The 21,119-nt window shown below is 37.8% G+C and overlaps 1 protein-coding gene across 4 annotated transcripts in view; it reads right to left on the reverse strand.

Annotated features, from left to right (window-relative positions):
- Window positions 1-202: 202 nt before the first annotated feature.
- SNX14 (sorting nexin 14) overlaps window positions 203-21,119 on the reverse strand; it is a 44,641-nt gene continuing 23,724 nt past the window's right edge. For 2 of the 4 annotated variants that reach the window (XM_056486874.1, XM_056486873.1), the window contains exons 16-29: window positions 19,811-19,837; window positions 16,067-16,199; window positions 15,251-15,452; window positions 14,216-14,299; window positions 13,948-14,048; window positions 13,555-13,666; window positions 11,830-11,870; window positions 11,544-11,663; window positions 7,212-7,335; window positions 6,528-6,692; window positions 5,423-5,518; window positions 4,630-4,721; window positions 4,419-4,475; window positions 203-1,072 (exon numbers count right to left, since the gene is read on the reverse strand). In XM_056486874.1, the coding sequence (XP_056342849.1) occupies window positions 1,034-1,072; window positions 4,419-4,475; window positions 4,630-4,721; window positions 5,423-5,518; window positions 6,528-6,692; window positions 7,212-7,335; window positions 11,544-11,663; window positions 11,830-11,870; window positions 13,555-13,666; window positions 13,948-14,048; window positions 14,216-14,299; window positions 15,251-15,452; window positions 16,067-16,199; window positions 19,811-19,837 (1,393 nt within the window). In that variant the 3' untranslated portion in view covers window positions 203-1,033. The remainder of the gene's footprint in view (window positions 1,073-4,418; window positions 4,476-4,629; window positions 4,722-5,422; window positions 5,519-6,527; window positions 6,693-7,211; window positions 7,336-11,543; window positions 11,664-11,829; window positions 11,871-13,554; window positions 13,667-13,947; window positions 14,049-14,215; window positions 14,300-15,250; window positions 15,453-16,066; window positions 16,200-19,810; window positions 19,838-21,119) is intronic. The other 2 variants (XM_056486876.1, XM_056486875.1) reach the window with 1 other exon arrangement.

The raw sequence follows: 21,119 nt of genomic DNA on the forward strand, positions 1-21,119 counted from the left end.
CTGTACTTGCACACCAATTCTGAGAGCTGCAACAACTGCTTTGGCAGAGCCAGAAAGGAGAAAACACTTTTACCTTCCTTCAACAAACAGAAGAGAGAGGAATTGACAAAGAACACCATTGCTGCATTAGATTGGTTTGTTTGTAAAAGAGGAGAAAATGGTTGCTTGAAAAGAAAAATTAAGGAATGCCTATTAAAGTATCTCTGTATTTTCTGTGAGTAAAACTTAAAAGTTTACATAAAAGTCCTTTTCAAAATCTCTTTTATAAAGGCCAGGCCAACAAATTAAGATTTACAGAGAAAAACCTTCCACATTTTCATATGAATGGATTTTTATAAAATGCTGTGAACAGACTCACATCCTCTTTTCTAGGTCTGTAAAGAGGATGTCAGAAAAAACCCACAAAGCCAGATAAGAAACTGCAGAAAAATAAAAGCTAAGTTGAAAGTCAAAACCACTTTTCACATCCGTGATTATTTTAAGAAGCCTTTAGATTTGAAGGTCAGGTATTAAAAAGACTAAATTACAAATGTGATTTTCCAGATCACATTCCAGCTCACAGAAATATGAAGGTTTAAAGACAGTTCTGAGATTAATTATTTGTATGCAATAGATTCAATAATATACTTTTGTTAAGACATTTTAAAATAACTTAATGGGAGCACTCTACAACGTCTTCCAAGCAATTTTTCTACATATCCTTTCAGGAAGACACCCAGTAATTGCTCTTTTAGCAAAGTGTAAGTTGGCTGATCGCCCAGCTGTCTTTTTTGATGTCATCCGGTAGTTTCATACACTGAGAGATTTTGGTGAAATTAATTAGACTTTTACTGGTAACAGCTAAAACAAATTTTAAATAAAAAGTATAGATATTTTATTTACTTGCAATTTGTATTAAATTTTAATGTCTTTATTGCATAGAGGTATTTTTTTAACTTAAATTTTATGTTATTTACAACAAAATATACAAAGCAATGTTAAAATTTCACATGTCCATTACAACAGTGCACAGCAGATCCTACTGGGTATCCACTCACATCCAACTTGACATAGAGCTTGCTTCCTTTGGACCCTGTTAAAACAGGAAAGGGGGGAAATTAACTTATTAAGTTTGAAAATATGTATTTACATAGAAATGACTGAACTGAGCTGCAATGATTAATGGTATCTGAAAATACCCATTTGAGACCAGAGTTAAGAGAATGGAAGAATACTGGGTTTTAATAATTTTATTTTAAATTTTATTTCTCAAAATAGGAGTTTTCTTCTTTCTCTAGAGGTTCTCACCTCCCCCATTCGTAACTGCTAAATACAGTTTTCTTAACACAGCAATTTTCTGCTCTGGAAATAGTACTGGAGAGACTTTTTTTTCAACTGGATTTCTTTCCTTACTCTGCTTGGAATGCTTTTTCCCTTTCAGCTGTCCCTTTTCCTTGTATCCTGTCTGACAGAGTCCCAAGGGACTGGCTGCACACTATCTCAGAGGAGTTTTTCAGCTCACTCACACAAGCTGCCATCAAACACAGCACACATCCAGCGATCCGGCGTGTATCCGCACTGGTATGTGCAGCAGGAAATACCTTCAAGATACCAATCTCCAGACTGGGAAGCAGATTGACATCCCCACAAGGAAAATCTTCCCATTTCTCCCATCACTGTTTTCCCTGACAAAGGAGAGATGCTCAAAACAAAACTGAGATGCTCAGTTTCCCCTTTAAAAGCTGACTGGCCAGAAACATTTTTCCATTCTTCACTGTAACTGCAAAAACATTTTGGTATGAAGCAACTCAAAAAGGACCAGTCTGTGGTGAACAGAGAGAACAGGCTGATTCCCCCCAGTACAATGGATAGCTAAGTAAGAACCAGTCATTACTTTTAAACTTCCCCACTGCAGTTGTGAGGAAGAAACAATTCTCTTTCCAAGTGGCTTCACAGTGCCAAGTGTTTGCAGTGATTTTTGGGAAAATGGTTTCAGGGCTCTGAATGAAAACCACTGCCATCCCTCCACTGATCCCCTCTCCACATTGCATTTCCCCTCACAGTCCTGGTACACTGACAACCAGGCCCCAGTGCCAAACACCACAGATGAAGAACTTTGTTCTGAATTGCTCTCCGTATATCTGAAATAAGGAAATAGTTCAAGTCCCAGCTGAACTATTTTTCTTCCTTTCCTCAAATGAAATCTGGGCCAGAGATTCCCTTGCTCTGTCCCCATCAGCTTCAGTCACAGGGGGCAGGGGGATCCCCAATCCTCACTTATGCTATTTCACTTGGAGCAAAAGTGGCACAGAGGTCCCTCCTCAGCAGGTGGTCATGAAACACTACAGAGCAGCCAAGCAGTGTAACAGTTACACAGGAAAAAAAATAGATTAAGAAGTAGAAAATGTGATCTTGATTTACCTCAAATCAAGCTTGTCTTGACTTGTTTTTGAAGAAAAAATATTTTTTGCCATTAAATATACACACTTATGGAAAACCAGCATGGTTGGGGTTGGAAGGTGCCGCTGGAAGTCACCTGGTCATCTCAAGCAGAGCCACCTAGAGATGCCCAGGACCATGTCCAGACAGCTTTTAAGTATCTCCAAGGATAAGCATTCCATAGCACCCCTGGGCAACCTGTGAGAGTGCCTGGTCACCCTCACAGTAGAGAAGTGTTTCTTGACGTTCAGAGGGAACCTCTGGTGTTTCAGTTTGTGCCTGTTGCCACTGGTCCTGTCAGGGGGCACTGCTAGTTCTGTCCTCTTTGTACTATCCCCGCAGGTATTTACAGACATCCATAAGACCCTCTGAACTTTCTCTTCTCCTGGCTGAACAGTCCCTGCTCTGTAGCCTCTTCTCATAGGAGATATGCTATGGGGAGGCCAGACCTGGACACAGCACGCCAGGTGTGACCTCACCAGTGCTGAGCAGAGGGGCAGCATCACCTCCCTCAACCTGCTGGCAACACTGCTCCTACTGCAGCCCAGGATACCTGTGCCCAGGATGCCTTTTGTTCAGCTGTATGTCTGTCCAGCAGGCTGGCCCCCAGCCCATCCTGGCACCTGGGGCTGTTTTTCCCCAGGAACAGGACTCTGCACTTCCCTTTCTTGAAGTTCATTAGGGTCCTCTGCCAGTCCATTTCTCCAGCCTAGTTAGGTCCCTTTGGAAGGTAGCATGGCCTTCTGGTCTATCAGCCACTGATTCCAGTTTTGTGTCATCATCAGGCTTTGCACTCTGTCCCATATCCACATCATTAATGAAGATGTTAAACAGGACTGGAGCCACAACTGACCCCCTTGACTCCCTTGTTACCGGCCTGCCTCCAACTAGACTTCATTCTTCATTCCATTGATCACCACTCTCTGGGCCTGACTGGTGCTTTAAAGACTATTTAAATGCCACTCATTTTTTTCCATAATCAGCTGAAGAAAGACTAGTGTTTTAATACATATATATAATTAGCTGCTGAGACACAAAACCAGTTCAGCAGAGTAAAACAGCAGGGCTATGTCAGGTCTTTCGGCTCCCAGGTGACTTCCTTGTTCCTTTGGTCAGCTGGGTCTTTTTTTCCCTTTTTTTAGCTGTCTGAGCACTGGCTTGAGGAGGGCAGCTACAGAGCTGAAGTACAAAGTAGGTCAGACTTGCTGAGCCAGCCTCATTTCACTGAAAACAATGGAAGTGTCCTTGTTCCAATATCTTGCATTTGTTTTTGTTTGTCATGCAAAACAAATCACTGCTGGCACTCCTCATTTCTCAGGCACAGGGTTCATGGAATGAACATTTACTGTTAGTGAGGGATTTTTAAAATTTGTTTGGGGGTTTGTTTTTTACTAGCTAACTAGCAAGTATCTCCTGCTTGCCATGAAGACCAAACTGTAAAATTACTATGTAAAAATCTGTCAAGGTTTGATATATATGAGTGCAAATATTAGCCAGATCCCAAACCTAATGATATGCATTTATATAGCGATTTCTGTTGTGCAAATTCTTTCTCCTTTATCTGGATAGCTCAAGTTAACATTTCAGTGACCAAATCCTCCTGCCAGGTATTCTTAAGAAAAATTCTTCAGTTTGACCTGAGCTTTGCATGCAGAATTCCCTTCCTAAACTGAGAAATGCATGAAATAGAGTGGAGACAAATCAATCAAAGAGAAAGGCACAGAGATCCCAACTGCTGTTGATCTGTCCAAGTCTCCTGAAAGGCAACTCAGACTTGCTGCATGCTAAACAAATGTGCCTGAGCTGATTTTGAAAGAGCTAATTAGTCAAAATGTAAGTAATCTAGATTTCAATTATTTCAACGTATTGGAAAAATACATATTTTCCCCAAAATTTAGAATTAATATCAGTAATGGAGAACAACAGCAAAAATGCACCAGTGACCAGATTCAGTAGCAGCTTGAAGAATTCTGCAGTTCTCAAATGGAGCTAGCACATACCTTACTCAGCTCTGGAAAGAGTTCTTGAATCCCAATGTCCAGCAGAACGTAAGTAAACTAAAAGAAAATATAGAAAATTAAGGACATTCCAAGGCAAAACTACTGATTTTTATTCTTAATTCTGAGTAACAGTCCACTCCTCTGCTATATCAAGCATTCACTTCAGGAAATCCTGTGCCAGAAGGCAAGTTTTTCACATGTTATGAGTTACCTGTTTGTTGAGCACTGGTTGCTGCAGTCCATCAAAGAGAAGCCTGATGCCTTCGTATTTAGCCTCTTCCCCAATGCACTTGCCTATCAAATCTAGACCAAATTCCAAAAACAAATACACAAGTCATGAGGAAGCACTGCAAAGCAGCTTTATGATGCAGTTATAGAACTCCAGTAATTAACAAATACAAAAACTGTTTAAATTAAAGAAAGAGTTCAATTTTTTTCTGTCTTAAACGGTAAACGGTAAAAAAACCCCACACTTTTGGGTTCATCCTTTTTTCCTCCCTTTCCTTCAGGGCTCCACACCTTAGTAATTACTACACTTTTTATCATATCAATGTTTTGTTCTAATGCACTGTTTAATAAACCATAAACTGTTTTTTTAAAATTACTTTCAATTAAATGGGCCCCTCTTTCCTAGTTTATACAGTGCAAGAGAGCTCAGATGTACCTTCTGGTTTAATGAGGTGCCTTTTTTGACACAGTTTTCATCTGGATAAAATACAAACCATAGGAATATTCAAAAGATGAAAAATTATGGTATTAAACACATGTGTAAAGCTCTTGATTTCCATCACCATGGCTTTATTAATCACTATGCTACAATCTTAGTCAGCAACACTTAAATGACAGAACTGAACTGCCAGGTTTTTACACCTGGTATTCTAGTCAACTCAAATCTCAGCAGCACGAGTATTATTTGATTTGGAAAGATAGTGTGACTGTATTTGGGTTAAATATCTGCTTGACCAATTAACCACACCCATACAGGCAGTCATGGAATACACAACCTGGAATGTATCTCATCATTTCTTCAAAAGTCTGCTTTGCTCGTTTCTGTTTATCCTGGAGAGAGCGAGGCTCAGTGTTCTCACAGAACACAGCATCTGCAGTGAAGACACATTGAAAAAAAATATATCTTTAGGCAGCTACATATCACTGACACAGAAATATGGTTTGGATTGTGGCTTCAAAACTTAACTTCTTTGCATCGTGTTGATTAGAGGGGAATTCTTGTCTTGTCAGATCATACTTTTTGCTTACATTAGCTGGATCAAATCCAGAATACCCACCCTGTTTGAAGGACAATCATCTTTGTACAATTTGTTTCTCTTCAGAGTTTAAAGCATTCTCCACTAAGTTGGGATCATTTCTACTTTAGGTTAGATATGATCTCCTTACTAACAATTTCCCTTATGCTTTCAAAACTATAAGCAGTATTTACACCTTGTGCTGTCTGGAACTGTCAAAAACTTCAAATTTATCTATGAATGAGAAAGCAAGAATTGCTATTCATCTGAAACAACAGGTGGTCAGTTTTGGTTTTAGGCTTACTGCACTCCTTTTTTGCCTTTCACAAGCTCCATTTTTGGTTTGATAAGGACAGAGCTGTCTTGACTCCAGTTTTGGCTGGATGCATAGTTTGGATCAGATTTCAGTAATACTCTACAGTTGTGAGGTGATTTAAAAGTTTTATTTAGTCGCTCTCCCCTTCCTTTATTTGAAGGTCAGGAACACTCAAGCCCTCTCAAGAGCTGACGACAACAAAGGGAACCAAAAATTTAACAATAAAATACTGATGTAGTACACAAGTGAAGTAACTTGACTTCATCAAACATTTGAATTGATACACTAAACCACCTTTATTCTGTTTTTCTTGTTCTTTGCACACCTATGCAAATTACTGTTAATCATACTTTTTTTCTGTAATCATCAGACAGACAACATAGATGACTCAACATCTTTCCACAACAAGCTTTGAAGCTAGTCCAGGCCCACTTGATTTTTAATACTCCACTGGCATTGCAAAGTTTAGCACTCAGAAACTTCACTGAAGGGATTTCAAACGCCAGACTAAAGCAGTATTTTTTCATCAAAGATGTAACTATTACTGACCTCTCAGCAGTGTTATCAGGGAAACCAGCCGGTGCTCCTCAAATAGCTGTTCTAACTTGTTATGCAAGTAATAGTCTGTGTAGAGTTCCAGTGTATTTTTGAAGAGAATTCTTCCTCCCATCAAGAGATGATGCAGCCAGTCAGGAATGCGGAAAACTACCCTACCTGCAAAGTCACAGCAACATCTTTGAGCAGTAACCTACATGAGGGTCTCCTAATATGCATGATAAAAGAATCATTTATTCAAAAGAAAAGAAAAAAAAAACATTGCAAGAAAAGAATATTTCAGTTTTGTAAGTGCAGCACTGAAAATATCGGTACTCTCCAAAGTGCTTATCAAATACTTCCTTTAGCTATTTCTATTAATTTAACAATTCTAATTCCCAGAGTCTACCAGCAGCCTAGGTAGACCTGAGAAAAGGGATGGGACCTACTCTCATAAACTCAGACTACTGAGATGCAGAAAGATGGAGACGTAACAAAGCAACTAAGCAATGATGAATAATAAATGAACATTTTAGCACCACAATAAAGTCTTCTACGGAATGACCATGTTATTAAGTTGTATACTAGCTTGAAAGTGTTGAGTTATATGTGACTGCTATAATAGATTTTCATTTCTTACCAGAGACTGTGAACTTTATACTTGTCATGAAGTATATGAATAATTAAATCACTTCTTACCAATATACATTAAGTAGTCATAGACTCCTTCTACAGTCATCATTTCCATGAAGTAGTTCTGATTTTGTCGTCTCTCTGTATTCTCAGACCGGTTTGCATTATTCTTGAATAAATCATTAAAAAGCTAAAAACAGAAAGGTAAAAAATCAGTGCATTCAGAAGGACAGCCCCCAGTTCTTTGGGTTGGTTTTTTTTTTTATAGAAGTAGCTTCTTTATAGGAGCTCTATAGAAGCTCTTGCAGATCTTTCAAAGAACTGATCAGGGGTGTTGATTTGTTTCGTTGTTTCTAGTTTTGTTTTTTCCAAATCCTTCACTTTCCAATAAAGAGCACATCACATGTTGCTGAGATAGATAACAACCAAAATACCTGGGTTCAGAACAAATCAGCACTGAGATATTAATTCCTGAGCCTTTTTGCTCCCACTAACTTCTTCCAACCTAAACAATTGTATGACTGTAGGCATCTAGACTTTTATCACAGGCTCTGATTTCCTTGATGTACCTTGTTCTGAAAATGAGGGGCTAAGAGGAAACAGAGCTTGTCTACTTTAAATCACAAGGGAAGCCTATAACATCAAAGCATTCAAAAAAGTTCCTGTTGGTTTCTGCTTTGAAATAAATACAATGGAATCTAGACAAAATATACAAGTTTTTTACATAGAGAAATATCTTTTTCCCCTGCTAGCTTAATTATTTATAATAAAAATCTTTATGAACTAACATTTGAGTTTCTTTCCATTTATCTCATTTTTCAATTATACTTCTTTAGCCTTCTATTCTCCTACACCATCACGTTCTTCCCTGATCCCTGTATTTCTTTGCCTTTGATGCCTTCTGAAAAGATACTCTAATTCTTGCAAAACTCCAAGAGCCTCTTCCCTGCACACCAAAAGGGCTCCTAAGCCACCTAGGCAGCAGTCTTTGCCTCCCCTGCCACCAGGTCTGTGAATCTCAGCAGAGGGAAAGGAAAACGTCTCTAAATTCTGATGCTTTCCATGTTTAATACCTAGCAATCCCCCCTAACAGTTTAATTTAAATTAATTTACTCCCAAAACAGTTAATCTAGATATAAAAATAGGATTTATACAAAATACTCTCTATTATGAGAAGAAAGTTCAAAAGTTTATGCCAGGGCTCTAAAAAAAAAGATCCTAGAACTAGAAGGAAATGCAACATAATCACAGAATTGCCTAGGCTGAGGTGATTGCTACTCACTGAGGATTTTTACCACTCCCAAAATAATGTTAGTTCCAAGGAACAGGAAGTAATTTGCTTATATGTGGTTCACTTTCTGTACTGCAATTCTCCCCAAAGTAAATAAAGCCAAATACATGCTAATCCCAACAATCTCTGAATCACACAAGTCTGTAAACAGAATACTTTGCACTCTTAGGAAAAATGACATCAGGACATCTGGCAAGAGTCAGGTTTTTGACCTCCTTTAGGTCCTTTGTTAAGTGCTGAGCTGCTGGTATTACCTTCACAAGGTTCACTCAAACTAAAAACACCAACTTACTACATAAATTACATAAAAGGGCAAATATGGCTAATGCACTGGTGGATGACTGGTATTCAGGAATGTAACAAACCTAAAAAGAACACATAACTATCCACACCTACTTTATGAACACATCCCTAGCCTAGTAGGCTGTTTAAAAAACTCTGTATAAACTGAAGTCTACATCCTCCTTAATACTGAAACCAGAACAGCAGGAAAACCTTAGCTGTAGTACTGTAACTTAAACAAGAGCCTCCTTTATTTTTTAGATACACCCCGTGACCTGACAAAGGTGATACATACTGAGCCAACTCAAAGCAGCCCATTGTGCAATGTATGACACAGGTTCAGAACTGTGTGTGGAGATCAAACTAAATCATCAACAGCAATCTGCTAGGTAAACTATAAAAAAATCAACCATGAAGGCCAGCTTAGGGCAAAGGTTTTTGACTTTCAAGTGCTATTTCCACTTTCACTCCAAACCAAAAGCGGCATCTTCTGAATGTTGACTGCACAGATAATGAGTGTTGCACCTTAAGCAGTAATGGTTCCTTGATCAGAGGCACACTTTGAAAGCATTTCAGAGTGCAATCTACAATGCACTGCAGCAGCCATAACACAAAGTGGCATTAGACCTCTACTTCCATGTTTTACACTTTTCAGTATCTCGGCTCGGAAGAAATTCAAGTGAAAATTGGTTATCTAGCACAGAAGCTGAGATTATACTCACAATTCAGATAAGCATAGGATTTTGGTTTAGATGTTTCTATGCATGTTAATATTTGAGACTAACACCAGAAACCTCAATGTTATCACCATTTGTATCTTTAAGACTAAACACCAATTATAATTATAACCATGAAATATTCTTAAAAGGTTTACAATGAGGAAATTCCATGAATTAGTATTGATTAATAATGGGAGCCAAACTCTTGAAGTCTGTGAAAGATAAAGAAAGAAAAAGACCAATGTAATCCCTTGTACAATAGGTAATCATAGCTTACAGAGAAAAGCAAGCAAAGGAAACATGAAAGCTCATATAAAGTGACTCACAGAAAAAAAAAAAGTTAATCACTGGTGAGTGCATATGCAAACATACACCCATACATTCCAACACAGGAGTGAACTGTACAAAAACAATGCCATGACTATGAGCAGTATCTACAGCTAGAGGCATAAACCTCTCTCTAGTTCTTCCTGCTCATTTAAAAAGTACAGAGGATTATACCAAAATGGTAAGAAGAAAGATTGTATGCACTGTCTGAATCATAGCAGTCAGTGTAAATGATGTCCTCCTCCAAGTAGCTACGCAAAAGCATATATTAATTTATACTGCTGGTGTTCCAAAAGCAGCTTTTATTGCTGTTGGCAGGCCACCACAAGCCAGCAGAGCAGTGCCTTTGCTGGCATATTTGGCAAAGCCTGCATAAGCTAAGACCCGACCTATTATAGCAAGTCTGACAAAAGTATGTTCAGAAGATGATCAAGCTGCTTACACACCTTCAGAACAGAAACATGGCCAGAAATCCTGCCAGTGCCCCTAGGAGGGGGAAGCAGAGCTTTTTGTTCACTTGTTTTTTTTTAACCAGGCAGGTTGGTAACTCTTATTCTAGTGGATCTGATACAGAATGAAATCCAATAGCTCCTGGTTATACTGGGGTTCACTACCCACACTCACCATGCATTTTTAACTAGAAGTCTTTCCACCAGTATTTAAAATACACAAACATATCCATGCCCAGGAGCATTCAAAAGGAAGGAGCATGTGGAGTCAGAGCATTAGGCCCATTTCTGACTGGGCCTGCCCAGACAGACCCTCAGGCATCTCTTATTCAGCCTGCTGAGGAAGAGGGAGCCTGCATGTACCCACTCACGGCAGCACACACACTGGGGAATGTGCATTGTAATCTCAGCACAGTCCAACATGTTGAAACTGAAACAAACAGATCTGTGTCAGAGAAGACACATGAGAACATGGTGGCAATACAAGCATTAGCTGGAAATCGACTACCAATTACCAAAAAATTGGAGAACTCTCTTGCTATGAGATAACACATTCTTCTCACAGAGGGGCACTTAGGAAGTGCTAACCTTTCCTTGGCTGCCTACCATGTCTCCACACTGACTCCACACAGGCAGCTCACACAGTCCTGGCACAGACATTTGGTATTCACCTCCTTCACCAGAAGGGAGGTGCCCTGCTACTGCACAGCAGCAACCACACAGAATCACAGAATGGACTGGCTTGGAAAGGACCTCAAAGATCATCTAGTCCCAACCCTCTGCCATGGGCAGGGACACCTTTCACTAGACCACGCTGCTCAGAGCTCCATGCAATTTGGCATTAAACACTTCCAGGAATGAGGAATCCACACTCTCTCTGAGCAACCTCTTCCAGCACCTCACCGCCCCCTTACAGTTACACATTTTTCCTAATATCTAATCTAAACCTACTCTCAGTTCCATTTCCCCTTGTCCTGACACTAAATATTCTTGTAAAAGTCCCACTACGTCTTTCTTGTAGACTGAAAGGCTACACATCTGCAAAAAGATGTCATGTATCACAACAGAAGTGGAAGTGCAGAACTAAATAGCTCAAATCTATGCCACACATTCTAGGGAGTAGGAAAGTGTGTTACTACCATCTACCTTTGGTCTGGCCTTTGGACTGAACACTCTCAGTGTCTGCATTCTCAGACAGCATTTTTCAGCTTGGCTTCCTCTGAAATAATTTTAGTTAATGAGTTTTAAGACAGCTCCCTAGAATGAGAGAAAATGTATGGTCAGTTTTCCCCATTTCTGTACGATGGGAAAGGAATTTAACTTACTGTACCTTCTTGTTATTTTCAGAAGTGGGGCTCAAAATGGTAAGTTCAGGCCTGCTTGGTTTAGGCTTGGGAGATTCACAGGAGTTGAAAAAATTCATTATGAATGGCTCCAAATGCTGACCTTTCTGGAAAAAAGATATGAGTGACCTGTCACTTACATAATTACAGGAAAGTGAAAACAAAAACAACAAGAAAAATAATTTTCAAACAAAGTTTTTGATTAGTCTGTGACTTAGTAATCTCACAAAATTAGCTAATGAAGTTAAGACAGTGGCAACCTGATAGACTTACCTCTTTCATCAGCTTTCCTGGAACAGATTTTATGATTTTACCTACAATTAGAAACAAACAAACAAACACTGTCTGTTATCACTGTCTGATTTGAAAGACATTTTGCTCTGCTAGATTTTATGTACTCATTGTCTAGTAGTTATTTAAAAATACAGTAACTTTAAAAAAGTCTTTTTTTTTTTCATTTGGCACAAAACCCTATGAAAATAGTCTTGCACATAGATTACAGCTTGTAACCTAGTGGTTACTACTCTTCAAGAAAAGATTCGCAAAAATACACAGATTAATTTCTGAATCCTTTTTAAAACCACACAGTAAAGTACTGTAGATCTACCTTCTAAATCTTCAAGAGCTTAACCATAAATAGCTCTAGCACTGTAACAACAGTACTGCTACAACACCAGTACAGGCAAAATTCCCTGTATTTAAGTTAGTCACAGAATTATTTATATTTATCAGAAGGAATCAAGGTAACTCCTTTCTGTGGAAAAATCAGCAAATTTGGAGATATTCTGGGGGGAACCAGCCTCAAAAACCCTGGTGAGTGGAATTTTCTAAACTGGATAGGTTACAGTTGTGGCCTTAACCATGAGCTCTTGTGTCCTGATAAGGCTATCAAGATGTGGCACAGTAACTTTGAATGCCAAAAAATGAAAGTGTCCAGGACTAGTTTTATTTTAAGCACTACAGTTACAGTAATATTTTTCTTATCTACATGTCATTAAGTTTGGAATTCACATCGGAAAGTATGTACAATGATGAAATGATAACAATAAAAACTGTCATCCTCACAAAAAGCCCTAACAAAATGCTAAGACTTGTTATAATCTCAGACAGGAGATGCATTACAGCAAACACCATAATTATAAGCTTTTATTAAGATGTATGGCTGGATCTAGAAGAGAGACCTGAAGCAAAACAAAACCTTCAGACTGGAGGCTGAGAACAGAAATCTTATTCAACAACTCATGAAGCAGACTAAGAGAAAGGCTGCCCCAGCAGGACAACACTACTCAAACATGGCTGTCTGGGACCACAGCCACAAGTGGCACAACACATGAAGACAGAATGACCATGAGGTTGACCTGACCAGCCAAGCCCACTATTCTGAGACAGCCACACTGCAGCCAAGTCACACTACAGTTGACTTTTTTGATTTATTATGAACTACTGTCATTCGACATTAGAACTTCTCAATTTCCATTTGACCTGCCTATACCACATACACTGCTGCCTCAAATTCTATTAAGTAGGTCATGTTAGAAAAGATCTTAACACCAGCTAATACTCGAAATATCAAATATTGTAGTTTTCAGAATAAAATTAGTTTAATCAAATAAAATCCAAAGGTAGCTTTGTAATGCTTATGCCATCTCATCTGCAGACAAAGACAGACACATGCAGATTTGACTTATGACAATACCATACATTTTCTTGAACTATGCAATTTTTTAAGAGAAATCTTATCATCTTGCTTGCTGAAACAAAAATTCAAAAGCCACTTAAACACTTTTTTCCAAAATTTCAAAGTGTCTTTTTTCTTCAAGGAAGAAGTATCAGCAAATCTTCCTTGCTGAGCTATAATTTCAGGGGCTGTAAAGAAGCAGAGCTCTTATTTTGTACATCCACAAGAGTTATCTATTCATTAATACTGTCAGTCAGTATTCAATCACAGCATCTACGGCATTACTATTTGTCAGCATAAACAAGTAGCATAGTACATACCAAGATTCACATCAGGCAACATTTTATCAAGAAACTGAGTCTCTCCTCCATTAGGGGATAGGAAGTCAGCTAAAAGCTGGCTGTTACTTAGTTCTGGATGTTGCAGAAGTTTCTTTGAAACAGAAGGAATAAAGGAGGTTTAAGTACCTTAAGACTAATCTTTATAAATCAGTTTTTGTATAGCAAAAATAAGAGTATTACACTGCTACAGATATTGCCATTTGCACGAGATTTCTGTTTTCAGTCATGAAACTTTAACATTACCCACTTGAATCCTTTCTCTAACTATAAAGTTACTTGGAAACAAACAAACAAAAAAAACCCAGATATATTTTTATTAGTTTTATATCATTAGTTTTAGAATATTCTTTGCTCCAAATATTTGTATGATACCTGCAGATATTCCTGAAATTCCTCTCTCTTGGATTTTAAGAACTCATAGTTCTTGGGGCCAATGATTCTCTTTGAGGGAAGCTGAGCATCAGGAAATGTACCTAACAAACATATCAAGGAAATAAAATTAATTTTGCAATGCAGTAAACGCTGATTTTATTATTTTATATTTCATCTAAGTAATGAATGATAATCATATATAATATATAATGCTGATAGTCATCAATCAGCAGGGGGAAAATGGCTTTCCAAATGATGGAGAACATACCATGAAATTCCGTAAGCTTTGATTCAAGCACATAAAATTCAAGATATCTCCTGTAGACAGACCAGTGTTCAGGTTCATGTCCAACTGAAGAAAGAAAAAAAGTTTAAAATAAACCAGGTTTTATGGCACCTGAGGGACAAATTAGCAACAGCAAACATAGGCTGCATTATAATAAGCAAAATCTCAATGACATTAGCCCACTTGTTGTAGTAACATAAACCTCAAGGTACTTTTAATGTTAAAGTAACTGGTGGACAGATATGGTACTAGCAAGGAAATTATAATTTATGGGATCCTACAGTCTAAACAATGGAGTCCTGCATAACTTCAATGTTTATGATGGCTGACTGTACTAGATCTATTTTCCAGCATTCATCCAAATGATTTACAGAAATAGTACTTGTTGAATACAGTCCTCTGCACCACCAGCTTGAACACTGATCATTCTTAACCCTATCACTGAATAAAAGATATCATATAATAAAGATATCACTGAATGTCTCTTAAACACTTTCTGCTTATTGTGGAACTACTAGTCTCACTATCACAAATCCCAGCAGTCTTGGGACGATGCTGTTTTCCCCCACTCCATATGGACGTATTGTAATCTAGATGCTGATGAACTAACTGCACACTATGATGGTTCCTAATAAGCAGAACATTTTCATTTCCTAAGAACTAACTTTAAGATTACATAAAAAATTGTTGTTCATTATTCTAAAGTTCAGAGTGGGTGAAGAAAATATGCCAGGTGTTTATTAATATGAATTTTAAGATAAGTATTTTTGGAAAGAGCACATTTTGACATGAAGTCTAAATAGAACTGATTCATGCTGAGGAGTCAGTTCTCAACTTGCAAATGCTAAATTGATAATTTATCTCTCAAACTCATTTCCTCAGAACTTTCAAGCCATTATTTTGAAATCAGAAGAACACATATATAAAACACACTGCAAGAGCCATCAGAATACAGCACACTAGAATATTCTGAGTTCACTTTCAAATGCCACTTTACTTATCTGCAACATTGCATACCTGCCTTCCTATCATTTCTCTCTACATCAATGCAGAATACAGGAATTCTCTCCTTTCTGTCTTTTCTTTCCAAGGAGGGATCATCAAAAAAATCAACATATGGGATGCTGATTTTCCATGCAGCAAGGTTGCGGGGTGTATTTGGGGTGGTAACAGCCTCCTCAGGAGAATCATCTTCCATCACCATAACGCCTTCCTCAATCTGTAAGGATTCAAACAGAGATTTACAGTTCTATTTTAATTGGTACAGTCCATCTCTGTCTTAAACCGATTCCCTCCTCTTCTCTTTTTCAAATTTTTCATTTCTCCCCCAACTGTACTTCAGGTAACAATGTCCTGTGCAGTAAATTCTACCACTGGCTCTATTCATGGCTGTTTAGCATGGAAGAAAAGCATTAACTTAGGGAGACACCCAAGACAAATGAGAAAGGACTATCGGCTCCTGATCTATAGGGAAAATGCTGCATCACAGACCAACTCAACAGCAATTTCTACACTGTTATTTAGGTTTTTAAGGTCTTGTGGCAGGCTGTAGATGAAGAGCCATGCATGCAGTCCTATGCCTTACTACCCAGAATTAGAGAAAAAATATCATTGCTTACAAAAATATCTGACACTGCTACTTTTGGTACTTCTCTATAGAAAAGCAATAAGCTCAGAAGCACAGAAACTGGGGATGTGATCTTGGCTTGTGAATAAATACAGGGAGGATAAAGCAACTTAATCAGAACCCAGCACATAAAAACTGTGCAAAGGAGAAAAAAAGAAATCCAAGCCCAAAAAAGACTTAAAGTAAAATTTAATGGCTTTACTCACAAAATCATCTTCTCCTTCATTTAAGTTATAGTTAGGCAACATAGCTCCTTCCATTGCAGAACTCTTGAATACACCTTTGATTTTGTTCCCTATTTTGCTGATTCCAAATGATTCTCCTCTCTTCTGTGTGGTCCTAGGATTGTAGAAGCCACAGTTTACAAACAAGGCATATTATTACATAGCTGTTCATCAGGCCATTGCACACCATTTGCAGGTAAGAGAAACAACTGTATAAACAGGTAGCCAATATATTTACAGTTCCTCTCAATTAAATTTCATTTATGGTAAATCTGTTCTCTGATCAATCAGCAACATTAAGAGATACGGGATTCCCATACGCTTAACCACGAGTAAACTCCTACAATAGTATCCCAGTAATTAATGACACAGAATAAACAATTAGCTAGGTAAAACAACTTTGTTTTGACAGCAGAAACTGTGGTATTGCTGCAGGCATGCACATCAAGGAGGTCATTAACTTTGTCCTTTCCCTTGCACTTGTATTTAAGTATTTATTCTTCTGCCAAGTGTAGATGTGTTTTTTAATGGAATTTTACAAGCACATATAGATCTCAGTTTTTAAGCAGCAGAGACAGATAAAAGGAATGTACAAGGAGCAAGACTGAGCATGAGAGAAAACAGATGCAACTGAAGAATCTTGGCTTGAAGAGCCAGTCTGACTGAAAGATGAAGAGTTTTTAAAGTCTTGCCACTTATGACAAAGCACCCAAAAGCCAACAAACCAGGTATGGGAATAAAAAAAATACTTGGGCAACAAGCACACTCCTTGTAGAGAGAACAGATTTTTTATTATTTTATGCCCTCACACAAGTCCTGATACTGAAGATTATTTCTTGCATAGAAATGCTAGCAATTTTGGAAAAAAAAAATGTTTCTGTGGAATACAGAACCAGCCTGAGGTTCCTTATGGTGATTCAATATATACAGATGAGAGACAAGTTAAAAATCAATACAGTGAACTTCAGAATCAAAGACTCAAAACAATTTTATAGACTGATATTAGATGTACTAGTACTTTGGAGGACAAAAAATCCTGGTCTTTTTCCCTTTAAAACAAGAAACTATTGACTACTGGAAGGGATTGCAAAGAGAAGAGCAGCAATCAGCAGGTCATTTTCGTCATGTATAAAACCATCAACTGCTGAGTCCAAGCATGCACGTGAATGTTACTAATAACCTTCCTGTTTATAACCATACACAGACTGTGTACATGACTAAAGTTGCACAAATAACCCACTGTTTTTCCAAATCTTTTGCTTTTTCTATCTCATAATCATCAGCTCCAAAGCATCCTGATACCATATATCTTAATTATCTCTTGTTTGCAAAGACAAGGTTGCTTGGCTGTTTGCAGTCTAAATCCATATTTGAACAATTTTACTCCATTCTTGAACAACTTCTACTACAGGTTACTGTGCTGAACTGAGCTGTTTCACATAGGGAACCTTACCTGAATCTTATTCAAGTGCTTCAACGCTGGGCTAGAACACACAAACCTCAATCAGACAAAACTAGCTTTTCTGGAAGGCTGGTATTTCAGACCTTTGGCTTAACCTTGAAGGGAGTTTTCATCATTCCTCTGAAAACTAGAGCAGCTCTCAAGAGTTTGAGCAAAAACACTGATTTGCACAAGGTCAGTGATTTGAAAGGAGGATTCCAGTCTCAAAGCAGTTCTTTTCCACACTGAGCATTCTTCAGGTGAAGGCAGCATTCACCTGTGCCTGTAGTGAGCTGTATGGAGCCAGAACTCAACCTGACAGCTGGGAACTGACCCCTCCAGCTCCAACACAGATCCCAAAGATTATACCAAGCGAATAAAAAGCCCTCACTGAACTGGACAAGTATAAAGTGACAAACTAGGATGGGAGCCTCTTCACAGGAAGAGACAAATGCAGAACAAACACTGGTGAATGAGAGGGTACACAGACCTCTCCACAATATATGGAGAGAACACAGGACTGGTTTGGCAAAAGTCCTCTATCACAAATCACATTAGATGAGCATGGAAAAGAAATCTGTGGATGTTAGCAAAGATGGATGGACAGATAATACGATGACCTGACATTACAAAGAAATGGAGCAATATAAAAATATATACAAAAGGGATCATTATGAAAATCTAATATGTGTATATATATATTTTCTGCAAAGCAGAAATAGAAAAGCTTGAGACTAGGTAGAAGGAAAGAGATGGGACTAGGATAGGGGTAGCTCAAGACATGAAGGACCAAAGACGACAGAGACTACATTTTTTTTAAGTCCTGTCAACAAATATATATACATTCAAAACTTGTTGGAAAAATATCACTCCCACTAGTGCTAATCCATATAATAGCATTGTTAGACCATCATTCTATGGTTGCTCTCTCAGGAGGGGCCTCTGTGCAGAATCTACAGGCTCCAACATTCCTGAAGAATGATATGACAAGAGCTTGGAACACTTCTCTTTTTTTTCAAACATTCCAAAAGTAACACATACCTAACATTAAAAAAATTACAATTATTGTTTACTCTATAACAGGGAATTGCAGGCTGAAGACTGCAGTAGTCCACTGTGTATTGTGACATTCTTTAATCATGGATGGTTGCAAAATCATTTTCCCACAGGATTCCTGCCTCATTCAGTGCACTGTACAGATCTTGGCAGGTGATGAGCCAGGGCTATGCAGCTGAAGAATGATGCTGTGAGCCTCTGTGGGTCAAGAAGGACCAGACCAGTTGTATACATCAGACAAGCCAGATATTAACATGCATGTGAAGTCACAGTACCATTTCCTTTGGCTGACTAAAATCCCTACAGTTAGAGAAATGTTGAGCACATACTGCTGCACTTAAAAATCAATGAACTGCATTTATAACTCAAGAACTCCTTATTGCTTAACAATCAAGTTATAACTCAACACACTGAACTGGCACATAAAATATAAAAGCATCTAATTACCTTGATTCTTAACCTGAAAAATTAAGTTGAAAAATTTCCTCTCACGAGTAAGGAGTATGAGTAATCTGTGTCATATTGATGCTCTGATAAATTCTAAGGAAAAGTCCATATGGAAAAGATTGTTTTCTAAGTTCGGATATCATGTATTTAAAGAGGCATGAATACTGAGAAAAAACACTGGACAGCTACTAAGGCACTAATGAATGGTCACATATTACCTACAGGAAATTATAAAAAATAGATCATGCTGTCATCAAACATGTAACAGTCACAAGAGATGCTGCAAAGAGAACTTTAACTTGGGCAACTGTTGGGTTTGAGTGCTTGAAAATCTTAAAATGGTTATATTTGCATGCAATATTAGACAATGATCACTCCAGATACAGTCTGCCAGAAAAACAAGTACATAAGTGGATAACAATAGGACACAGAATAAAGGAGCAGTCACAAGCAAAAAAAAAAAAAGTGTCAAATTCTGCAAATGTATTTAAAAACAAATGACAACAGACAGACTGTTCTTAAGAAACAGTGTTAATGTACAGAAACTGTTAATGTAATGCAAACACATGAAATTAGTAATTAAGCAATTTCTAAGCACTTGTGAAGAGGACATGGGGAGTAAACTTTTTGTGAGGAGAAACACACCTCAGTCCAGAGAAGACATTCATCTCTTTTACAAATAAAATGAACAGTTAATTACTGTTGTAAAGGCTGTATGATGAAGTCATGAGAGATGCAGCATAACTAACACACAACATTTATTGAGTGTTAGATAGACTTACCGTAAGTCATCCAAACTCAGGCTACTTCTGCAACAACAGGTAAATAAATTACCTCAGAGCCCATCAGGAAATAAAACAAAACCAAAATAACAAAAGAGCCTAAACCAAAACAAATTTGACAGTCCTGTCCCAACAAAACTGAATAGACTCTGACCATCACCATGGGTTAAGAAAAGAGGTAGTATCATTAGGAGTTAGAATGACCTGACCGGAATCCTAAGAAAGTGAAACGTGAACAGTATCTGAACATGTCATCATCACAAGCCTGGCCTTTGAATTTAAAACATCAGTTATTGAAACTTTAGGAGATTCAGCACAATCAACCACCAATTAATGGTGAACAACTTTCATTCTTAGAGTGATCTGTACTGCCAAACAGCCAGCTAACTTTTCCTATTACCTATGTTCAGACGTCATGTCAGAATCTAGTTACTTTGGCCAAAACAATGAAAAGGCTGTGGACTCACTTTATGTAATAATACACGCCCTCTCTCCCTCTGTATTAGTTTAGTATATACATATATAATACAGTATAGTATCTGTATAGTAACAGCCACTATTAAAAATTATAGTATCTATTAAAAAAATTTTATTTCACAGATTTTAAGAACTGTTGTGAATTTCTGACATTGTACATAACCTGGTACATACAACCAATGCCTCAGACATCAACCCAGTAATTCCAATCGAGATATTTAAATTAATTATAAACACTGCCACCACACAAAGGATTTTAATTCATTGCAGCTACTGAATTCTGGAAAAACTGATATGGGACAAAAATATTAAAATTTTAGATTTTGTTTTACAGAAGGGTCTGATTGTAAGACATCCTACACTGTCTTTGACTGTGTTAACTGTGAAACTGGAAATATAACCTACCAGGTAAGAAATGATGGTGACTATTACATTGCATAGAACTTTTCAGATGTAATTCCAGGGGTTTTACTCCTAACCACTCCCTGAAATTGTTAGTGTCTTTTCTACGTGGTCCTTTAACTTGAAAAATGCTTTAATTTCACTGCAATTCCAATATGAGAAACCAGGATGTGTCTATTTCTATTTGTGGTTATGGTATATAGAAAATCAAGAGAGATATGCAGCAATCCAGAAATCTGGGAATTTATGCTATGTAACAGCTTTTCTTTTATTTGTTAGACTTCCGACACAGACCACATTTCAGTAATAGGGTCTTGTATTATAAATACATAAATGTGAGAGAGGGAGAGGGAATTCTCTTCCATGCTATCCAAATTATGTTGACAGAACTGGAACTTGAAACATCAGTTATCATATGCTACACACATTA

The sequence above is a fragment of the Oenanthe melanoleuca genome, chromosome 3 (assembly GCF_029582105.1).
Source record: "Oenanthe melanoleuca isolate GR-GAL-2019-014 chromosome 3, OMel1.0, whole genome shotgun sequence".
NCBI classification, from domain to species: Eukaryota; Metazoa; Chordata; class Aves; order Passeriformes; family Muscicapidae; genus Oenanthe; species Oenanthe melanoleuca.